Consider the following 24,712-nt stretch of genomic DNA (forward strand, 5'->3'; position numbering starts at 1 on the left):
TCATAAATCGATACCAAGGCTAGGAATACTTATCTAAGGATCATTGATGTTAAGGGAAAGAAAGAGGAAACAGAAGAGGCAGGCAGGAGATTCAGTGTCATGGTCACCACGTTAAGCATATGCTCCGGCAGAAATTCTTACTCAATGATGCTTGTTAATTGAACAGAATTAAGGCAAAATTCCTTCCTTTCTTTCCCTTTTCCTCCTCTCCCTCCTCTCCCTCCTTCCTTCCTTCCTTCCTTCCTTCCTTCCTTCCTTCCTTCCTTCCTTCCTTCCTTCCTTCCTTCCTTCCTTCCTTCCTTCCTTCCTTCCTTCCTTCCTTCCTTCCTTCCTTCCTTCTTCCTTCCTTCCTTCCTTCCTTCCTTCCTTTCTTCCTTCCCCTCTTCTTCTTGTCTTTCTTCTTTCCTTATTTCTGATCACCTACTAATCAGGTTTGGTTAGCCTTCACTTAAATAAATATTTATCAATTTTAAAAACCTAAAAGGAAAAAAAAAAGCTTTATTGATTCCGATGCTTTCCATTTTCTTTTTTTAAGAAATCAGAATGGGTTTCTATTCTGTCAAAATATTTTTCTAATCTATTGCTATAATCATATAATTGTTGTTGTTATTGATATGGTCAATTATGCTGAGTAGTTTTTTTAAATATTGAACCAGATCTAAATTCTTTATATAAATCTCATGTTATCACAGTGTATGATCTTTGTGCTATATTGCTGTACTCTCCTTGCTATTATTTTATTTAACATTTTTGCATCAATATTTTATTAGGAAAATTGGTCTATAGTTTTCTTTCTCTGTTTTTGCTTTTCCTTATTTAGATATTACAATAACATTTGTGACAGAAGAAATTTGGTACTTTTCCTTTTTTTAAAACCTATTTTCAAATAGTTTATTATTAACCAAATGTTGGGTAGAATTCACTTGTGAATCTACTTGGTGGTACCAATTTTTTCATAGGAAACTCATTTATGGCTTATAATACAATTCTTTTTCAAAGATGGAGTGATTTCTCTAATTCTTTTTCTATTTTCATAATTTATATATTAGTAATTATTCATCCATTTCACTTAAATTGTCTGTTTTATTGGCATATAATTGGGCAAAATAGTTTTTAATAATTGCTTTAATTTAATTTGCCTTGGTGGAGCATTCTCACATTTCATTTTTGATGCTGGTGATATGATTTTCTTTTTTCTTAAAAGATCAAATTAGCCAATAGTCTATTTTAGTGTTTTCCCCATAAAAACAGCTTTTAATTTTATTTATTACTTCTTTGGTTTCTTTTGCCTTCAATTTTATTAATCTCTCCTTTGATTTTCAGGATTTCCATTTTAGTTTTTAATTGATAATTTTAAATTTGTTCTTTTTCTAAGTTTTTTTAAACTTCACTTCACTGTTTTTCTTTCTATCTTTTATTCATATAAGTATTCAGAGATAGAAAATTTCCTTTGAGTACTACTTTAGCTGCATACCATATATTTTGATATGTTGTCTCACTGTAATTTTCCCACTTGGAAAATGAGAGGTTTGGACTAAATCACTGGTGTCAAATATGCAGTTCACATAATACTCCTAAGTTTGGCCAAACCAGATTAAAATAAAATTGGGAAATATTTAACAAAATAAATAAAAATTAGCATAAAATATAGATAACATTAATATGTGAATTTCTAAGTCAATATGAGCCCAAAGGGATTCTTCTATAGAGTTTAATGGCTCTTAGTTTATCTGAGTTTTATATGACCAGTCCTAGGATATCTTCAAACATTTCTCTGCCCCTGAGTTTCCCTTGGGGACTCAGATCAGAGGATTTCTTTTGAGGGTCATCTGGATTGTGATTACTTTCCACCTCTACCTCAACCAGTGAGTGAATAAAGACTTGGCTCTGAAGGATTTTTGCCCTTTGATTTGGAAGTGTGAGTAAAAAATGGTGGAAGAACATGGGAGTGGGAATTAGGAGACCTGGATAGACCCTTTAAGTAGCTGCATGACTCTTTACTTCTCTGTCTCATTTTCCTTGTCCAAGAGACAAATACTAATGTTAGACTTATAACTAAGGTAATAAAGTTATTTGGATAAATGAAATTATAGATGTAAAATCATTGTGAAAAAAGTTAACCATTTATAACTGGACCAATTCATTTTTCACTGGGAAAGGCTAGGGATTCCAGTTGTGATTCTGATGGAAATGTTCACATGAATCTTTATTTCCTTATAGTTTTCCAAGACACAAACACCCATTGTTTACCAAGTTAACCCACGGGCTGGAGTACCAGGTAAGCAGTATCGTATTGAAGCAGAGACTTTTGAATCTAGTTTTAAATCTCACTTCAGATTCTTGCTAACTATTTTATCTTTGGTTGAGTCACTTGACCTTTCAGTGCCTCATTTTCTTATCTATATAATGAGGAAGCTAGAGCAATGAGATACCTTGTAGTTCTCAATAATCCATGATCAATGATGTAATTTTTACTGTCTTTGAATGGAATTTTGTTTTTGTTTCTTTACTCCTGATCATCCTTTTTGTTGCTTAAAAATTGGTGTCTTCTCCATGTCTGCAGGGAGAATAGATTTTAGCCCCAAACTTTTGCCTTTAGTCTGGTTTGTTCTTTTCCCCTGGACTATTTTGCTGTGTTTTTGCACAGTGGATGCATTTAAAGACATTTACATAGGATCAAGGCAATTAAGTTTTTTGTGTGATTCATCCAAGGAAGCCTTAAAGTTAATCATTTTTTAAGGCCATCAACAATAGATGTTTGTTGACTACCAGCTATGTGTTAGGACTATCAACCAATAGCTTTTGCTGTCTACCTTTCCTAAGATTGGGGGTGCGGATATCATTTGGAGATAAGCAGTTAGACTAATATACAAAAATGAAGAAATAAACAAAATGTAGTAGAAAGGGGGAAAAGGACTGTTTTATTTTTTTATTTTATTTTTTCCTTCATATCCCCAGTGCCATCTGTGTCCCACCCCTACCCCCTGAGTTCTGCATTATGTCCCCTTCTCTTACTATACTCTATTTTTGAGAGAGATCATCAGCATTCATGGTCTCAATCATCATGTCAGTGCAATAGCTCCCAAATCTATATATACAGCCCTCATTTTTTTCTTGAGTTTCAGTCCTGTGCTACCAATGTCTGTACATTTCTACTTTGATTTCACATGGACATTTCAAATTCAATTTGTCCAAAATAGAATCCATTTTGTCTCCCAGGCTCCTGTACCCTCTGAAACTTGCCAATATGCTTAACTTTAATATTTTTATTTAGGACACACCTTAGCCACTCAGATCACAACCTTTGTACAATCTCTACCCCCCCATCTGTTCATTCAATCAGTTGTCAAATCTTACCATTTTCACTTCTACAGCTCTTCGTATGTCCATCCCCTTCTCTCTATTCATACAAATACCACTGGACATCAGCCTCTTATCATCTCTTCCCTGGACTATTGCATGGGTTAGGGTTCCAATTAGTCTTCTAATTATTATCCTTGCTTCCAGTCTTTTTCTTCTTCAATCCATCCTCTGCGCAGCTGCCAAACTGATATTTAGAAACATGTGTAACTACATTAATCTCTTTGTTTTGTAACAATAGTGACTCCCTCTTTCCTTAAGAACAAAATAGATGCTTTTCTATTTGATATTTAAAGTCAAACTATGTCTAATATGTTTTCAGACTAGATCTTTTTAATCCCACTCATACACTTTATGTTTCAGTAAAACTAGCATAGTTATATACAGCATTTCATCTCTTGCCTATTTACTTTTGCACAGGCTTTGCCCCGTGCCTCATTTATACCTTTTGGAATCCTTAGCTCCTTCAAGGTTTATGTCAATTACCACTTCCTATTTGGAACATTTTTCTGATACCCTCAACAAATTTTTTTATTGTTATTGTTTAATTGATGGGTTGTGTCTGATTCTTTATGACCCCATTTGGTGTTTTCTTGACCAAGATACTGGAGTGATTTGACACTTTTTTCCAGCTCATTTTATGGATGAGGAAACTGAAGCAAATAGGAATAAATGACTTGTCTGAGATCAATTACTTTGTATTTATCCTGTATTTCTATTGTACACTTTCATTTATTATGTCTCTATTATATTTACTTATTATTATAAAATATATATATTTGATACAATATATATTTATTAAGTGCCGACTACATGCCAGACACCATGTGGTACTCAGGATTCAAAGACAAAGATAAAATTTGTCTGCCTTAAAGGTGCTTTCATTAGAAGGAAAAGTCTAGTGCAGTCAAAACACCACTAAACTTGAAGTCAGAGGACCTTAATTCAAATTCTGATATTGCCATTTACTGCCTTTGAGACACTAGTAAAATCACTAGTCTCTCAGGACCTCAGTTTCTTCATCTATAAAATGAGAGAGCTGGTTCTGACAATGTAGCCCATACTTATAATCCCTGCTACTAGGAGAAACCTAGGCTGGTGGATTACTTAAGCATTACAGTGCTGAGCTGCACTATGGCTAAAACTAATTGGATATCCATAATGAATTTTGACTTTAGCTCTCCTTACTTAAATTCAATTCATGTGGAAGTCAAGACATCATGATGGGATGTCATTGTTCTTCCTTAAGAATGAAGGATGAGCACAACAAAAAGCACTAATGTGGTGAGCCTCTGGGAGTGAGGCTCTGGAGGGGGGCAATAGGATCTAAGAAGTTGCAAGCTTGTCCATGATTTCCAAACTTCTATGATGACCAGCAATTGGATTGGGTAGTGAAAGGCTCTTATACTTCTACCCTGGACAAATAGAGAGACCTAGTTACAAAAAAAAACAAAACAAAAAAACAAAACAAAACAAAAAACAAAACAAAACAAGACAAAACAAAAACAAAAACAAAAAAAGAAAAATGAGAGCATGGCCTCTGAGATCTCAGCTCTAAATCTATGATCATTTTACTTGGGGTAGGGAGAACATGAATACATATGAGTAAATACAAACCATATTTAAAACTAAATAAAAAATAATTTTAGAGAAAGGGGATGCTCTAACAAGTAGGAGAAATTTTAAAAATGCCTCTTATAGAAAGTGACACTTCTGCTGAGCTTTGAGCAAAGTTAAGATAAAAAAATATAGACGAAGATGATTCCAGGTGTAGCTTTTTTCATACAAAAGCATGGAAACAAAATATAGAATGATATCTATGGGGAACAATACATAAGCTATTTTTGCTGGAACATAGATTATATGAGAAGTAATGAATATGTAATCAGCCTAGAAAGATAAAGCGAAACAAATTATGGAGGACTTTAATTGACAAGCAGAGATTTGTGCTTTATATTAAAGGCAATAGAGAATCCTTGTAGAAAAGGAAGCTCCTTGAGGACAGGAATTGTTTGTTTTTGTCTTTGTATCCTTTAATGTCAAGTACAGTAGGCAATTGAATAAATACTAGTTGAATTGAATTGCTTTGCCCCCAATATGGGCTTCATAAATATTTGTTGGATGAATGAAGGAGAAGGGATAGAAAGCTAGAGCATCCTTTCCCAAGGAGTGATGATAAATATGTAACAAACTAAAAGATATTATGATAAATTCTTATTGATTTGTTTTGAAGAATATTGATTAGTCAAGAAAGTAAAACTGTCATAAAATAAGTGTTTTGATTACTTTTCTCCTCAGCTTAAAATGATTCAATGGTAATTTCAAGTTTAGGATTTTAGAACTGAAAAGGACCTTAGAGAACTTAATCCAATTCTCTAATCTTACATATAGGAAATCTGAAGCCCAGAGTGCTGAATGCTCTCCCATGGTCATATAGGTAAAACAAAATAGAGAAAGATTTTTAATACAGATTTTCTATCTCCAAATTCAATGCTCTTCCCACCATACCACCCTGCCTACCTATTATGTCTCTCACTAATGAACAATATAAATGACTTTGAGGCTACTTTTCATTTTGGGATTGTTCATACATTTGCTTTCCTTTCTTTATGTGGGCCATCAACAACTGATTACTCCTGAAAAGAGACAAAGTCCATAAGAGACCAATGTAAAGAAGTATGGATTCCAACTCACTGGGTGTTATGTAGTGTCAATTTATTTGATTTAAAATATTTTAATTTTTTTTTGTTTTCCCCAGTCTCATGCAAAACGATTTTTAATATTTGTTTTTTATTTAAAACTTTGGATATAGATGCCTTTCTCAGAATGAAGGAGGAAGGAGGCTGTGGTATCTTGGGGTGCAAGATAAACTAGGATGTATGCTTGTACTAAGATCTGCCAATCCCATTTCTTCCACCCAAGTTTGAATTCTCTCTTTTGCTACCACCATCCCCTCTACCCAGAGATTCTTTAGTCTTCTCTGTAAATGATCAGCTTGTTGGCACTGTCGGAAAGGTCCCCCTGGGTGAGATCCACAAGGCTGCATCTTAGCAATCTCTTTCCAGACAATTACACTCATCTCATTTGGGAAGCCTTCCCAGAGTTAGCAACTAGGGAGGTGTGTGTGTGTGTGTGTGTGTGTGTGTGTGTGTGTGTGTGTGTATTGGGGGGGGGAAGATGGGAGAAGCCCAGGGGAAGTTTTATGAGCATTTGCACTTCAATATGTGGTTAACAATTCTCCACTGTGACAATTAATTCCCTGTTGGCACCTTAGTCCAGTTTAACAACTAATCTGCCTTGGTAGCTCAAAACAAAAACAATACTCAGATCTCTAAATTACAGTTTTTCATGTCTACCAAAACTGGGCATTGGACCAAAAATAAAGAAACAATATGAGATGTCTTTTCTCTGCCCTTCTTCCTCAAACTTAAAGTCTATTAAAATTTATATGGAATCATTGAACTATATTGAACCTATGCTGAACCATTTGGTGTCTGTAAGACATCTCTATAACTGACTGAGGACAAGAGTTGTATAAGTTAATAAAACTGGATTATGGACCCACATTTTTCCTTTCTGTACCATCTCTTTTCCTTCTCCTCAGAGCAGAGTTGGGAAAAAAGGTTTATTTGCCTCATGTAAGGTTTAAAAGTTGTGATGAGACCTGACATCCCCGAAATAAATATCTATATGTCATGGAGAATGAAATATTGAGGGCATTAAAATGTGTGCATTTATAAAAATCATTATTAAAAAGCATTTTTTCCTCGAAACTTTTTCTGTGTATTGTGTCTTTAGTTATTATGAAATCAAGTTTCACTTCTATAAACACTTTCTGTCTTTTTCAAATCAGAATGAGAAACATTTATTTTTGTGTACAACCACTGAGAAAATTTGTTTTGCTAGATTATACATATATATTACAAGAAAATTTGTTTTTATTTTCTTTTTTGTCCCCAGTAGTATGGAGAATGTGAGGAAGAGAAAATAACTTTCTGTTAATTAAAAAATAAAATGGGGCAAGAGCTGTACTATTAATATTGCTTGTCCTTTTAGATGAGGTCACTTTATTTTTAGTTTTATTTACCAGTTTTTCCTTGGTAACTATAGACTTCTCAAAAAGTAGAACTAACATAAATATTTGTAAATTCAAAACAATTTTTAATTAAAATTTTTAAAAATATTTTTATGATTTTATTAATTTTTAAATAATTAAAAAACAATAATGAGGGATTGAAGTAGGGTGGTAGACATAAGAATGGCTTGATGGATACAGTGATGGACTTGGTGTATGAAAACCTGGGTCCAAATCTTGTCTCCAACACTTACTAGCTATCTAATCTAGAACAAGTCAACAATCTCTCTAGAATAATAATAAGTAAATGGGACAACGGAGGGGAAAAAGTTCAAGCTGACCATGAGTTTTTCCAGTCTGTTTGGAGAATGATGATGCTATTAAGAAAATTAATGAACTTAGAAAGAGGAGCAGGATTTGAAAGTGAACTCTGTCTGATTTTAAAGTCAGGGTCTATGTCTAATTCATGCTTTCAGTCTCTACCAGATTCTAGATGAACATTACTAAATATTGGATTGATGGGATATCCAGGTTAGAAATGCCTAGCACGGTGTTTGATTGGAAATGCAGACTGGGATAAAATTTTGGATTCAAGTTCAGGAGAAGGAAAGAATGAATAATTAACAGAGATGATAGGGTGATATCATTAAAGGAAAAGGTATATAGAGAGGAGTGGAAAGAACATTGGTCAGAGCCTCAGAGAAAATCCCCATTTAGAGGGTAAGTGGAAGAAGGAGAACCAGTGAAAGAAGCAGGAATGGTAAGAGACAATCCAACAGAATAGAATATCACGAACTACAAGAGTGAGAGGATTTTTAGAAGAAAAGCATGGACATCTATTGTAGAGAGATCCAGGGGATAAGGACTAAGAAAATATCTTTGGATTTAGCTACTAGGAGGCTATTGTGAACTTTCATGAAGGAGTCTTATTAAAGTAGCAGAGATAGAGAAGCCAGGTTACAAGGAATAAGGAAGTAATAGAATGGAAGTAGTAGAGAAGATTTTTTTGTGACAGGGAGTAATAGAAAAGGGTAGCTAGGTGATACAGTGTATAGATCATCACACCTAGAATCAGAAAGACTCATTTTCCTGAATTAAAATCTGGCATCAGACACTAACTGTGTGACCCTGGAAAAGTCCATTAATCTTGTTTGCCTCAATTTCCTTATCTGTAAAATGGACTGGAGAAGGAAATGGCAAATTCCTTCAGTATTCTTTACCAAAAAAACCCCTCAAACTGGATCATAGTTGGTCATGACTGAAAATTATGGAATAAAAAAGGAGTAGGGAGATAGAATTATAGTTTTATTGATCAATTTAGAGTTGAAAGATTTGTTTTTGTTCCTTATCAATCAGAAAATATTCATTCATTTGCTTTTATATTTATTGATAATTAATAAATTAATTTTAGCATTATTAATTTAGCAAGCATTTATGTGTGCAGTGTGTGCCAGACAGTCTCAATAAGGGAGACAAATGTGAGGAAAATATGACTGAGAGATATGAAATACAGGCTTGTGGAGTGGATAAAGAACTGGATTTAGAACCTAGAAAATCTGGGTTCAAATATTATCTCAGACTCTTACTATATCCTGACACTGTTAAGTCCCTTAACCTCTTTTGACCTGTGTTAGAAAAAATGAAGAGGATTAAACAAGAGAAGCTCTATAGACTCTTCCAAAACTAAATCTAAAATTATGCTTATAGACTAAGGAGAGGATCCATTTAAAAGAGAAAATGTGAAGTTGTAAGAAAGAGATGAGATAATTAGTATAGCAAGTTTTCAGAAGAGGATAGAATCAAATGCTCAGTGCAAGGGTATGAAGAGGGACATCTAGAATTTAGATATCAAGAAGAATGAGGTAGTGCAAAAAGAGGCTGAGACAGGGAAGCTGAAGAATTTCTGGTGGGATGATAGTGAAGCCTACAGACTTTAGAATATAGGTGCTCAAATCCTTGAGGAGAGAATTTGGAATCAAGGTCAAAATAGACTAAGTACATTAATGTGGTGGGAAAACCAGAGTAAAAAGACTTTTATTGTTTTTTGTTTTTTTACTTTTACTTTGTGATAGTCAGGGATTGGAATTTTCAGGGATGCCCAACCAGTAAGAGTGTGGCAGAACAAGTTAAAATTGTGGTGGAATACTGCTGTGCTATGAGAAATGATGAGCTCAATGATCTTAGAAAAGCATGGAAAGACTTGCTTGAAATAATGAAGACAAAATGAACACTACCAAAAAACACTGTATATAGTAATACTATTTTAAGAACGACTTTGAATGATTATTGACTATTAAAATAAAGAACATAAGAAGGATGCTATCTGCATCCAGAGGAAAAAATGGATAAATAGAAGTATGAAATAATAACTTTATTATATATTTAAAAAGAGTAATAAGTTGAGTATATTTGTAGTTTGATATACAATCATTTTTTAAAATTATATTAAGTCATGGAAATGTTTGTTTTATTACATAAATTAAAAATAAAACATTTTTAAAAGAAATTAAATGCTTTATTTTCTTTATGAATGAAAGGAAGCAGTTGTCAGTTCCAGCACCCTATCCATTGTGTCACCTAGCATATTGCCAAAGGAAAAAAATGATGAGAAAGAACATGGATATTTTAGTTCAAGGACAACTAACAAGAATAAGGTCCTATACAAAGGGAACCTTCCAGAAATCAATTAAGAACAATGAGTTCAAACTCTAGACTTGCTAGAAATTATTTGTCAGAGGAGTTTACACTGCCCATTGCTTTTTTATCTACAGTCAATCAATCCATCAACATTCCAGCATGATCTTCTACCTTTGTGACTACCAGGGGTTTTGATGTTAGTAAGGTAGAAGGCAAGGATATCTGATGAAAGGGAAATAGAAAGTTGAGATTGGAAATTGAGGAGCCTTGAGAAAAGTTGAAAAGGTTTGGAATAATCTTCATGAAGAATACAAAAGGAATACAGGTAGGAGATAAATAAAAGGATTGTTGAAGAGTAGTCCCAGGTAAAGTCAGTATGATTGAGGTAGCATAATGGAGTCAGTTGACATGTTTATGTGACTTTCTAGGAACACAAGGCTGGCATTCATAAGAGTAGAGAAGGACAATGATGGGATTTAAAATTGTCAGGGTGAGTGTGCCAGAAGAACAAGATCTAAACAGATTTCAAGAGTTTCTGGTAAAATAGAGTGACTGACAATCTGAGCCCAGGTTTGGTGAAAAATTAAATGAAGACAAAATTATCCTGATGGTCTATTAGACATGGAGGATTCACAACAACAGAAGTCAGTCATGAGGAGGACAAAGAGAATGTTTAACAGGAATGAAAAGGTGAAAGGTGGAAAGACAGTGATGTGTTTAAAGGCAGGATTTCATAGTTCAGGCTATAGGAGGTAGAAAAGTTCTGAATAAGGGGAGGTTTTCAAGTGATTATTTACTTGTGGGTGATGGGAATAGAATACAGAATATGGCAGCTGTAGGTAAGATTATCCAGAAACTGTGAGGGAAAGATGTTTGAATAGTTACAAACATTGTTATTGAAATCCTGAAGGATGCTTTTACTGATGGGATAGAGAGGACTATGAATCTAGGGGTGGAGTTATCCTCTAAAAAATTTTATTTAAATTTTTTTTATTTTCAGTTCTACATTCTTTTCCTTCCTCTTCTCAGCCACCCAGCCATTAAGAAAGTAAGAAAAATGATGCTCATTGTACATATGAAGCCAAGCAAATGACATTTCCACATTAGCCAGATTTTGAGAAAAAGAAGCAAGAAAACTAAAGAGAAAAAATAATATGCTTCAATCTGTACTCAGAGTACATCAATTCTGTCTTTGGACATAAATGGCATTTTTCTTCTTGACTCCTATGGAATTGTCAGAGATAATTGTATTGATTAGAATAGCTACGTGTTTCTCCATTGATCGCCCTACAATATTGCTGTTACTGTATACAATGTTTTCTGGGTCCTGCTCACTTCATTCTGTATCAGCTCATAGAAATCTTTCCAGGTTTTTCTGAAATCATGGGGATGGAGTTATCAAAGGAGGTGGGGTTAGTGTCTAGTAGGTTAATAGATTACCATAAAAAAGATGTGGAGATAAATGGTAGAAACCAAAAGAAATATAATAGGTGTCACTGCTTTAAGTCTAGCTTTTAAGGTTAATAATTTTTTCCTCCCTCCTTTTCTACTTTATAACTAGGAAATTTAATACAAGTCCATGGCTGGATTATTACTGGAAGGACTGAAACCTTTGATAATGATGTTGAATACATTGATAGGTAGGTGTGTGTTTGTCTGTTTGTGTGTTTTCAAATGGAGACACATGCTTTTGGAGACTAGTTTCTCTGACAGCAATAAATTGAAGGCAGTTGGCACAGAATTGCTATTTTCTTCTTTGCACTTTATGGTCTCTAGTGAGTTGGGCTTCAGCAAACTTTGTTAATGTAATTGCAACTGGTCGATTAAACGGGTCCATTTATTTACTGGCAACTAGTCACTCTGGGCTCAGTGTGAATTGCAATGTAATTGTATCAGTTGATTTTCTCCCTTAGTCTTTTTAAACCTACCTTTCCCTCCACCTCACTTTCCCAGGCTGAACTGAATGCTAAAACAATGGGGAAATTTGTAATTTAGTTATAAATGTGTTTCTTCTTGTCCTCAATTTGCACATTTAGAAGCACTATTATAAAGGAGGGGGGAAGGAGGATGGCAATAGGAACAGAAAGCCTTTTAGTTGTTTATATATTTTTCAGGATGTCATTAAAATGCCCAAATTAGTTTCGTCATTCAAAATTTGTGTAATGTGGCAAGAGACTACAAACCAATCCTTTATATATTAATACTAAGATATGAGATTCAATATCCATGGAAGCTACCAGGTGGTACTCTAAAGTTCAGACTGCTTTCATTTTAGAGACAGCTATGTCTAGACTATCAGCTTGATTAAACTGCACATGTGTGGATGCCTGATATCCATGTCTTTCAACTTCTCTTCCCTTACCCAAATTTCCTATGGTGGTTCAGGGGCATGGATATTCTTTATAATAATTCATAATGTATCAGGTGGCTTTAGGCTCACATTGCTAAAGAATTTTATAAGATTTTCCCACTTTGGATGATTTAAAAAGGATTGCTAATTCACATATGGATTAGAGACATACAGACAGAGAGACAGAAAGACAGAGATGGAGAGATAAAAAGACAGAGACAGACAAAGACAGTCAGACATAGAGAGAGCCTCTTTAGAGTATTAACCTAGGCTGCATGAACTTGATTTCTTAAATATTTTTGATAAAAATATTTCTTTTTTACCTATTTAATTTCAATATAGTTGCTTTCTTTTGTAGCCCTTTGCAATTTACTTTATATACTTAAAATCATTATTTTAAGAAGAGATCCATAGACTTCACCATACTGCCAAAGGGGGTCCCTTTTTATATAGGGGAGGTACAAAGTGCTGCCACCTGAGCTATAAGATCCCTGTAGGAGTATATCTTCTTATGGCTCTGTGATTTTTACATAAACCAGGAATATTGCTTATCTCCTCCTGATTTTAACTTACATCTTAGTGCCTAATGAAAAGTGAAGAAGAAAAAAACTCATCAGGTACCTTTCTCTCTGAAGATGCTGCTTTAGGATACTGTATTTGTTTGACACAAAGTACTAATAGAATGGAAAGTCTTTGAGGGCATAAAGATTTCTTTATATTTGTCTCCCCAGAGACTGTCACAATGCCTGTCACATAACAGATGCTTAATCAATACTTGTTGGTGACTAGTAATTTGTTTTAGAATACCACATTGTTCTTGGGGACCCAGAGCTTAATAATGGAAAATATGAAGAGGGTCCAGAGCAGTGTAATCGCATTTCTGATTTGAAGAGAATACATGCAACAGAAAGTAGGATTGATGAAGGCATGTTTCCCAGTTTATGGTACATTTACCCATGTTTCAGATTATACAGCTCAGACTAGCATTAATGTCAGCTTACTTTATACTATCTACTATCTACTTCTATCGTTATCTTAAAGAAACTAAGAAGTAAGTAGTCTCAACACTATTCTTTGGGACAAGAGTTTACCTTCTTATAATCATGTACCATCCTATGTTCTACTAGAACAAGAAGGTTCAACCTGAAGTCCGCAGATTATTTGTGAATAAATTTTGGGGAGGTCTATGAACTTGGATAGGAAAAAAGAACTACATCTTTATTTTCACTAAACTCTTATTGAAATCTAGGGATCATTTTCTTCAGTTATGAATTGAAAACAAAACATGATTCCAGAGAAGAGATCCAAAGGCTTCACAAGACTGTTCAGGAGTTCCATGACTCCCAAAAGGTTACGATCCCTATTCTAGAAGCACCAGAAAAGAATGTGCTATCAGGGGAGTCAGTTCAGTATTTATTCCAGAGAAGGCAATGGAAATCACCCAAAGCCTTATATTCTGATACCATTTTCCTTTTCTTTGTCTTTCTCACTAGCCCAGTCATTCTTCAGGCACAAGGAGGAAAATTGAATACACCCTGCTCTCTTGTGGACAGAGAGACTGGAAACAGGTAAGTTTTTTTTTTCCTTTTCTTGGAAAAATATGCCAAGAGAGGCATATATTCAGGTTGGATTCTGTTATGGCTGACTCTTAAGAGTCAATTTTCAGCAGTTGCACTTTGAAATCAGTAAAGCTACACATTAAGCCTTGATTTAACATATTGTGGCTTGTCTAAATTTAAGAAAAATGTTGGGGGAAATGATAATAATGCAAATTAAACTTAAAATTGAAGTGCATATGCTCTTTCCCTCCAGAAGAGCATATTGTTAAATATTTACCTTATATACAGGATATGGACACACACACACACACACACACACACACACACACACATGTACGTCTTTTTTCTAGTGTATAAAACCATGAACTTACATTTATATCACACTTTAGGGCTTATTAAGCATTTTTCATTATCTTGTTTGATTTTTATAACTCTGTTATGGGAGTATAGGTATTATAACTATGATGAATGAAAAGCCTGAAAGACAGAGTTTCTAAATAATTACTAATTAATTTATTAATTAGGCTGCCTAATAAAACAACAAATTGATAGCCAATGGTTTCTTTCCATAACCAAAGACAAAGACATAAAGCGACTAGAAGTTTGAAAAGGTGGTGCCCTGGGGATCAATTAATGAAAAAAGTCTTTAGCTTCTTCTGCTGAGAGCATGATTTGATCAGGAGACTCAGTCCACTCAAGAAATCTGGACAAAGGAATCCTTCTCTACATGTACATTTCACACAGAAGTAGGGGCTCCTAGTTGGGTGGGATCCTGTCCAAGATCAAAGATCACATACTTAGAAGATTAGGATCTCCTACAGCCATGCCCTTCAGTCTCTGAATGAGAAAATAAAAAAGACCAGATCCTAATTAATAATGGATTATTAATATAATAGAAAAATAATTTCTGTTATGGCCTCCCACTTTAGGGATGAAGAAATAGATTTAGAGAAATAAAAAAATGCCCAATGTCTTATAGTTGATAAATGATAGTGTTGATATTTAAAATTGGCTTCTTTGGCATTAAATCAAGTATTTCTTCCTTTTCTGAATGGAATTCTGCTTTTCTGGACTGACTACTGCATTGTGTGTTGATATTTCTTGAAGACCAAGTTAGCACCCTGGATACCTTAGAATCAGCTGGAGTCAGGATAAGCAAAAGTTCTTGGTCTTTAGGGGTAGAAGTGAAGAGAATGGACAAAGGATCTTTGGGACCTTCCTTTTCCTCTTCCACTACCAAAGGTGGCTCTGGCTTGTCTTACTCTACCCCCTAATCCTTCCCACAATTCTCTGTAGATTGAACCAGCACAGAATAGTAAGAAGGGCCATTTTCCAAGCATATGCTAATAGAGTATTGTCTAATCGGTAATTAGCCTTAAGTGCTCAGTTGTCCGACCTCAGTGCATCAACTCAGAGTTTCAGCCCTTTACATGTTTCATTTTCCCATTTCTTTGTTCACTTCACAGGTATCCAGTTGAGGAGAACTTTGGCCTAGGAACTTTGCAGTGCCGGGTAGAAGGCCACTACATTGGTCAGTTGGAAAAAAGACATTTGGTTTCAAGAGTTTTTGCCAATCTCTTTATCTTCATATGGGTAGTGTGGTGTAGTGAATATGGTGCTAGAATCAGAAGAATATGGATTTGAATTCTACTTGAGATACTCTCTGTGTGATTCTGTGCAAGCCACTTCATCTTTGTTAGTTTTATTTATTCATCTATAAAATGGTGATAGGAGGCAGCTAAGTAGACCTGGAATCAGGAAGATTTGGCTGAGTTCAAATCCAGACTCAGATAAATACTTCCTGGGTAACCCTGGGCAAGTCACTTAACCCTATCTGCCTCAGTTCTTCATCTACAAAATGGGGACACGCTGGAGAAGAAAATGGCAAGCCATTCTATTATTTTTCCAAGAAAACGCTAGGGAAACTATAATCCATGTAGTCACTAAGACTCAGACAGAACCGACTGACTGAATAACAATGAATAAAATTTTTTAAAAAATTTAAAAACCATGAATAAAAAAATAAAAAGTAACAGTACCTACTTTGAAGGGTAGTTGTGAGGACCAAATGGAATTATATATGTAAAGATATGTAAAGTACTTTCCAAATATTAATGTGCTATGTGCATATGCCTAGATGGTACAATAGATAGAGTACTAGGCCTGGAGTTAGGAAGATCTGAATAAAAATGTGACCCCAGATACTTAATGGTTGTGTAATCCTGGGCAAGTCACTTAATCTGTTTGCCTTAAATTCTCTAATTGTAAAATGGGGATAATAACACTTACCTTTTAGAGTTATTGTGAGGAATAAATATGATAATATTTGTAAAGCACTTAACAGTGCTCAACACTTAGCAGGTGTTATTATTAATTTTGGGGGAAAAAGACAAATCAAGATTGTGCTACTTCCCAGAATGAGCTGTTACTCTTTTAAAAAATGTTCTATTGTTTCCTTTTTTTTGATTATACATATACATTAATTTTTTAAATAAACAAATCTTGATGAATCATGTTGAAAGAGAAAAATCAGAACAAAAAGGACAAACCACGAGAGGACAAAAAAAAACAGAAGAAAAAGAAAAAAAGTGAGCATAGTATGTATGATTTACATTTATGTTCCATAATCCTTTCTCTATAGACAGATGACTTTTTCTATCCAAAGTTTATTGGGATTGCCTTAGGTCACTGAACAACTGAGAAGAACCACATCTTTCATAGTTGATCATCACACAATCTTGCTGTTACTTAGTATACTGTATTCTTGGATCAGTGTCAGTTTGTTGAAATCTTTCCAGGCCTTTCTAAAATTAGCTTATTCATTATTTCTATAGAAAAATAATATCCCATTAACTTTCTGATACCATAACTTATTCAGCCATTCTCTAATTGATGGTTATCTACTCATGTTCTAATTCTTTGCCACTACAAAAAGAGTCACTACAAACAGTTTTGCACATGTGGGTCTTTTTCCTTCCTTTATAATTTCTTTGGGATACAGACTCAATAGTAGCACTGCTGGATCAAAGGGTATGTATAGTATTATACCCTTTAGGCATAGTTGCAAATTGCTCTTCAGAATGGTTTGGTCAGATCACAACTCCATGAGCTGTCATTCTGTTTGTCCTTTTATTCTTTAGAAAGGAAAGTATTTATGTCCTAATTAATTAGTCTACTTGTCTTTGCTATTTCTAGGAAAAGTTTTCTGTTGTTATTGAGTTTTGCCCAACTCTTTGTATCATTTTGGTAGAAATAATGGAGTAGTTTTCCTTTTTCTTCTCCAGCTCATTTTTGTGTTAAGTGACTTGCCCAGAATCACACAGCTAATAGATGTCTGAGGCCAAATTGGAATTCAGAAAGATGCATCCTCCCTATTTCAAGCTGGGAATTCTATTTACTATGTCATATGATTGCCCTAAGAAAAGTTTACATTTAGGTAATATTTTTATGTTTTTCTCAAGCACTTGAATGTAAGATAGTGATTTCTAACTCTAAAATCTATTTCAGACTTGTGCTAAATACTATTTCCCTCCTGCCCAACAGGTTCACAGAATGTTAGCTTTTCCATATTTAACAAAGGAAGGTAAGTCTTGGGAAGCATTATAACCTTTCTGTATTTGGCTTACATGAATGGCTTATGCTTTTGATCTGTATTAGTTTTACACTTGTATCCATAACTGGGAGATTTAGAAGAGAACTCCAAATTACTTTAAATATCCTTTTCTATACTTCACAGTAACAAAATGGGGGTGAGGTGGATGATGATGCAGGTTCAGAACTAAAGAATGAATTAATGAGCAAGCAGAATTTAAGCTGACAACAAAAAGGAGGCATTGAGGCAAGAGAGGTGCATCAAGGGATGCATGGGAATCTACAGATAAAGAGTGAAGGAAGAAATAAGGCCTGAAGTTTCAGGAAAGGGAGCTTTGAGACCCAGATAAGAAAGACTCTCTGTTGCAGTTGAGTCCATGTAGGACTGAAGGGACCGTGTTACTTATGGTCTGCCTCTGGAAAACATTCACCCATTGCCTTTGGTTCTGCATTCTGAGGTCCATTAGAACAAATCCAATCCCTATGCTTTGAATAGGTCCTTCACATTTTTGAAGACTGTTATACTTCCTCCCCCTAGTTTTCCTTTTTCCAAGCTTGACATTACTAGTTCTTTCAACTAGGATACTATGTAAATGCTCTTTTAAAATTGTATTCCAAAACTTGAGTTCATTTTACTTTGCTGACTGAGGCTGTAAATGCCCCAGATGAAATGGAGTTTTTGGATCAAGGAAAACAGAATCTAGATAATTCAGTGGATGCTTTGGCCCTAATTGTAAACCATATTTTTTTAAGGTCAACTGTACACAAGGATGCATGGCTGATCAGTGCCAAGCAGGAACTTTTCTTGTATCAGACTTACTCAGGTATGACCTTTCTTGATATAGACTAATGCCTTTGCTCCTCCATCCCTGCTTTTACATCTCACCCCAAGATCTCCTCTTAACCCTTATCCAATTTATTATCTCACCTTTAGATGGTGAGTATGTGCCCCAGTGCATTGTAGATGTAAATATGAATAGAATTTTCAAGGGTGGGTGGGATCACAGATTTTAAAAGGATGTCAAAGGATATTTAGTCCAGGCTCCTCATTTTAACAGTTGATAGAGGAAGTTGATATTGTTGGTGGTTACAACTTAAAGGAAGATAAATGAAGGATTCTGGAATAAGTCTTTCCTCCTTCTTCCTGCAAGTATATTGGGGAAAAAAGAAGAATTTAACCATACAATAGTCCATCTTTCTTTTACTTCAGTTATGAATACATTTCCAACAACTTCATATTTATTAATATAGACTCTGAGCACTTCTTACATTGCCACCTGGTGGGTAAATCTCTTATGTCATAGAAATAAATGCTGAAAGTTGGAAAATCATTTTTTAAAACTATGAATTCAAAGCCTTGCTCACCCACCTGAAGCCTACAATAGAACCCACAAATAATCTTATAGCCTTTTCGTAAAGGCCCTCACTATATCCATTATACTTTTGATTAGCTGTAAATGTTAGGAAATTTCTTTTCCTTTCTCTTTCCTTCCTCTTTTTTCTCCTTTTCCTCTTCTCTCTCCTTCCCTCTCTCCTTTCCTTCCTTCCTTCCCTTCCCTCTTTCCCTCCTCTCTTTTCCCTTCCTTCCTCCCTTCCCTCCCTTCCTTCTTTCTTTCCTTTCCCTCCTTCCCTTCCCTCCCTCCCTTCTTTCTTTCCTTTCCCTCCCTCCTTTTCCTGCTTCCCTTCTTTCCTTTCTTTCCCTCCTTTCTTCCCTCCTTTTCTTCCTCCCTCCCTTCCTTCTTTCCTTTCTCTCCTTCCCTTCCTTCCTTTCTCTCCTTCTCTTCCTTCCCTCTCCTCTTTTCCTCCCTCCCTCTTTTTCCTTCCTCTCTTCCTCTCTCCCTTCCTTCCCCTCCCTTCTTCCCTTCCTCCTTCCCTCCCTTCCTCCATCTCTTCTTTCACCTTTTGTCCAGCTTGGTAATGGCCATCTATAAATTTTTCTGGGCTGATTTTCAGTCAAATGTCAGTTTATCTCTGGATTCATATCCAGCCTTTCATATGGTTAGGATCTACTAAAATATGTATTTAACTGACCTCACCTTGAGAATCCAGGGACCAGAATCAGTGTTACATAGCATTGGAGTTTGACTAGGCTCAAGATCACTATAATTACTATCTTTCTTTGAAGAAGATTTTTCAATTTTCCAAGTGTCTTCATAGATTAATACTCATAGGATCCTTGGAATCTGATCTTGTTTCTAGGATCCAGAGAAGGGAAGAGATCCACTTATTCACACGTAATATTTGAGAACTATGGATAGGATCAGTTATATCTAAATTACTTCTTCAAGTTACTCTTGGGTAGAAAGGCCTTATCTTCAAAAAGTCCTTGTTAAAATGAAAATATTTTGAGGGATTTAATAAAAAAACAAAAAAACATCTTGAATTATCTGGACATTTGCAACATCCTCATTTACATTCCTTTATTCTTATGCTATTTTATATCATATACTTGAAAAGTTTATTTCTTTTATTTTTAATTGATATGAACTTTCAAAGAGAAGAAGAGAAAAAAAAAAACATTTGTGTTTGTCTTCATAAGTACAATCAGCAAAGCGATAGGTATCTTGATGCCCATATGCCTATCAGGGGGTGCTACACATAGCTACATTTTCTTCTCAGAACCCCAAATTGTTGCTTAGAAACAATGAGATAGAATCAGATTCAGAGCCGGAAAGAACCCCAGTGATCATTTATTGTCATTCTCCCCACTCTAATTATTTCAGCCATGTCTGATTTTCTATGACTCCACTTTTTTTTTTTTTTGGCAAAGTTACTGGAGTGGTTTGCATTTCCTTCCATCTGTTCATTTTACAGATGAGGAAACTGAGGCAGAGTGAAGTGACTTGCCCAGAGTTACACAGCTAGTAAAGATGATGAGGTAATAGGGAACCTCAAAATGATGAGGTAACATGAACCCAAATAATTGAGGTAAATACCTAATGAGGAGATATAATCTCAATAGGATTAATTAAGGTCTAGTGGCAGGATTCGGGGTACAGGGAGTCACATGGATCTCCCCTGCAACCCCCTTAGGATACGGCGCAAGATACAAAGTTAAATCAGGTCTAGTGGCGGTGAGAGTCCCCTGTAAATGAATTTACAGGCTGAAAACCTAGATGGGTGAAAAAATGTTTATTGCCAGGTTTGGAAGCAAGGTTAAGGTCTGGTTAGTAAAAGGCATTAGATAGAGGAAGATATACACTGACAGCAGCGCTGGGGACAGAGAATCTCGGATGGCAGCATCTTTCAAATCTCTGACCAAAGCTTTGCTCTTTTTATCTGCTTGAAGAAGCAATGGGCAGAGCTCAGGTTAATTCCTTGAAGACCAGATTTTTGGTGGGCTTTATCCAAGCCAGCTCAGATGGGGTGGGGCTGGATACAAGCCCAAACTAGCTTGACCAGATCTTGTATCAAAGGTAGATCAGACAAGGAATCTTAAAGGGGCTACCCCCGCAACAAGGATCTGAATGCAGATTTGAACACAGGTCCTCCTGACTCTAAGGCTGGGTTGACGAAGGTACTATAAGTAACAAAGAGTGGTACTGGAATTTGAATTCGGCTTATAGGAGTATATTATCATAATTTGGAGCTGGAAGTAAGGCTAATTCTTCTTATCCAGCTTCATATTTATAGATGAAGTGACTTCTCCAAAGTTGTTATTCCTCTTATTACAAATTCATTCATGTCTCTATTGTTCCTAATCTTTTGGCCATTTTCCTCCATTTCTCATTGTTTTCTCTTTGTCTTTCCATGTTTCTCTTCTTTCTCTATTTCTGTTTAGAAATCATTTTAAAAGGAAAGAGTCTGCTTTTTGTTTCCCTCAGAGTCATTGTTCTGCCAACTCTCTTGATTTCCAAATACATTGGTTGGTTCTATGGTAATCCAGATCACAAAGCTGACTTTTTATTTCTTTCACAGAGATATTATCTGTGTTTCCAACAACTGGGAGCCTGGGTGGAGGAACAAACATCACCATCACAGGAGACTTCTTTGATAGTTCAGCCCAGGTTACTGTTGCAGGTAGGTAAGATACAATCACTGTCTTTCATTGTAGTGCTATTTGGGGGACAGTGATTTTCCCTCCTCCTTTTGGTTTGGAATTCAATCTCACAAAATTTCTTGAGCACCTGTGTGCAAAGGACTTTGCTATAGCTCGGGGATATTAAAAAAGAGAAATAGAATTATTTTCTGTCTTACAAAGACAGTTCAGTAGAGGAGATACAGGGATAGAAATAGGACTGAGATTTTGCTGTTATAGGGAATTTTTCAATGAGGAAACTCCCTCTATATATTTAGGTCAGAAACTTAATGGAAATATAATTTTATAATACCAGGTTGCTTATTGTCATAGACAAGAGAGATGGGAGGGAGAGATGGATAGAATTTAGAACTCAAAACTTTAAAAAATTGTTTTAACATTGAGGAAAAATAAAAAGTGGAATGAAAATAAATTAGTTTTAAAGGCTTGCTTAGAGCAGGGCTTCTTAAACTTTTTTCCACTTGTGACCCCTTTGTATCTGAGAAATTTTTATACAATCCTGTCTTGAATACCCAGTATAAAGTGCTCATGTTGTATGTTCAGATGGATCTAAGGCTGCAGTGAAGTTGCACAATGTAACACAAGCAATCAGTCCCAGAAATGTCTCTAATTCATTACATGTTTGATTTTGAATTAATTTTTGGTTGCTGCATTCAGAAACCTTTTACTTTGACAAATTTTTTGCAGCCTCTACATTCAGTTACATGACCCCCTATGGGGTTGTGATTCACAGTTTAATGTCCTAGAATGATGGTGTCAAGTTCAAATTGAAACAGGGGCCACTAAACTGTACATAAGGACCCTTTCAGGTCTCATATTGGCTTAGAAAACTATATATTATCTATATATTTTTTGTTATTGTTAAATGTTTTCCACTTTCATTTTAATCTCATTTGGGCCACACTCAAGAATATTGTTGCCCATGTTTTTGACACTTCTGTCGTAGAGCACTGAAAAATAAAGTGATTTTTCCAGGTTTAGCATATGAAAAGCCTGAATGAGATAATTTTGTAATTTATAATCATTTTATGAACTATTATTAGTGAATAATTAACAAAATGTGGTCAGTGGCCTTCCCTTGTAAGTCAAAGATGAATTTTGGAGGCTGCTGAGAGTTTTAATACCTTATGAAGGGTGGGTATTCCCAATAGGTAGAAATCAACTTCTTTAGTTAATGATTAATGAGAGCATGAATAATAAAAGGTGGGCTTATCCTAATGAAGGGCTGGGGGGGACATGATTTTGATTATGTCACTCTTACTCTTCTCTATCCAGACTAGCCCTCTCTTGGGCAATCTAGACAAAGAAATATACCTTCACCCAAGCCACTTGGGTCCCAGTTGGGTAGAATCTTAATCAAGATTGAAGAGACAGTTAATCCAATCTCCTCTATCAGCAATGTCCTTCACAGGGGCAAGGCTTTGAATAAAGAAATAGGGAAAAACCCTGAATCCCCTGATATTAATTGATTATTAATATAAAAGAAAAATAAATATTTCTCTTATCAAGATTATCATACAGCCAGCATATAACCTAGGTAAGACTTGAATCCAAGTGATCCTGAGGTCAACTATTCATCCATTAAGTCATATTGTCTTTCTAGAAGAGGAGATGTGGCCTATATAAATAAAAGATAGAAATGCTATATCTATCTGTCTGTCTGTCTATCTATCTATCTATCTATCTATCTATCTATCTATCTATCTATCTATCCATCTATCCATCTATCTATCTATCTAATTTTATTAGTACAGAGCAAGAGAGAAAGATGATTTCAAGCTGAGGGGTTTGGGTCATAGGATTTTGGATTCAGAAATGCACAAGAATTTAGAGTTCACCTAATCCAATATTTCTGTTTCATAGAAACAGAAAGAAAGGTTTAAAGAATTTAAGTGACTAAATGGGACAATCTCACAGGTAGTAAGTAGTAGGCATATAAAGCTTTATTTCTTTACTCTAAATGCAGTTTTATTTTCTCTGAGACACTGTGTTTATAGAAGAGAAAGTCTTTAAACAGACCTTTTAAAATTGGATATGAATTGGACAGTTGGAAAATGAATTGGATTTGGATGGTAAAAAGGGCGTTTTAGGAGGAGGGAGCAAAAGTTTAAAGACAGCATGATGTAGAAAAGTGCTTTGAGGATAGGTATTTCTTTGTGTCTTTTTCCTTTTTTGACTTCCTCCCCTCCCACCGATGTTTTAGCAACTCAGTATAGTATAGTAGAAAGAATACCTGATTAGGTGTCAAGAAACTTGGGTTCTAGTCTTGGCTCTGCCCATAAAATGGAGGAATTAAAATAAATGATTTCTGAGATAATCATAATATTTAACAATAGTTTGCTATGTACAAAGTGTTTTACAATTCTTATCCTGTTTAATCTTCATAAAAACCCTGGGAAGTAGGTGCTAATGGGTATTATTAGACTCATTTTACAGATAAAGAAGGTGGTAGCCAGAGAGATTAAGCAAATCAATCAATGTTACCCAGGTAATAAATAGTCAAAATGAGATTTGAACCCAGGCTCATTGACTCCAGAGCCCAAGCTCAAGATGGCTCCTCCCAATTATCATCTTTCCATTTCAGATTTTTTTGATTCAGCCCATTCTTCTCTCATGTTGGAATAGGTATCCCATGTGAAATCAAATACATCTCTCCAAGGAAGATTGAGTGTACCACTAGACTCCTGAAGCAGGGTACAAAACTCACATCACCTCAACCAGGTAAGGAAATAACAGTGTACCTCTTGTTATTTTCTTTAGGGGAGATCCGAGGGTTAAGAGAATATCTGAACTTTTTTGAGTTAATTTCTCATCCATGAACTGAACAGATAATTTACTTAGATAAGTAGCACTCTGTTTATGAAACCAAAGTTCTGAGCATGAATTCTAAGTTGGACATCTAACTATGATTTGTTCCATAGCTATAAATTACATCCCTGATCTTGACCAACCTCCTTACTGATTCACATGATTGTGGACTAGAGAAAAAGAGAGAGTTCACCATAGCTACTGGAGATATACCTCCAATGTATGTGGATAAGCAATTTCAAATTTATCTACAAAGAATGCTATGATTACCTCATTTATGTTATTTTGTTGTT

The 24,712-nt window shown here is 35.2% G+C and overlaps 1 protein-coding gene across 1 annotated transcript in view; it reads left to right on the forward strand.

Moving 5' to 3' along the window:
• PKHD1 (PKHD1 ciliary IPT domain containing fibrocystin/polyductin) overlaps positions 1–24,712 on the forward strand; it is a 645,163-nt gene that overhangs the window by 11,368 nt on the left and 609,083 nt on the right. Inside the window, 8 exon segments of the mRNA XM_074264713.1 lie at positions 2,221–2,278; positions 11,634–11,712; positions 13,916–13,990; positions 15,448–15,512; positions 17,525–17,564; positions 18,326–18,396; positions 21,491–21,592; positions 24,237–24,332. Coding sequence (XP_074120814.1) covers positions 2,221–2,278; positions 11,634–11,712; positions 13,916–13,990; positions 15,448–15,512; positions 17,525–17,564; positions 18,326–18,396; positions 21,491–21,592; positions 24,237–24,332 — 586 coding nt within the window.

This window comes from Sminthopsis crassicaudata, chromosome 4 (genome assembly GCF_048593235.1).
Source record: "Sminthopsis crassicaudata isolate SCR6 chromosome 4, ASM4859323v1, whole genome shotgun sequence".
Classification (NCBI taxonomy): Eukaryota; Metazoa; Chordata; class Mammalia; order Dasyuromorphia; family Dasyuridae; genus Sminthopsis; species Sminthopsis crassicaudata.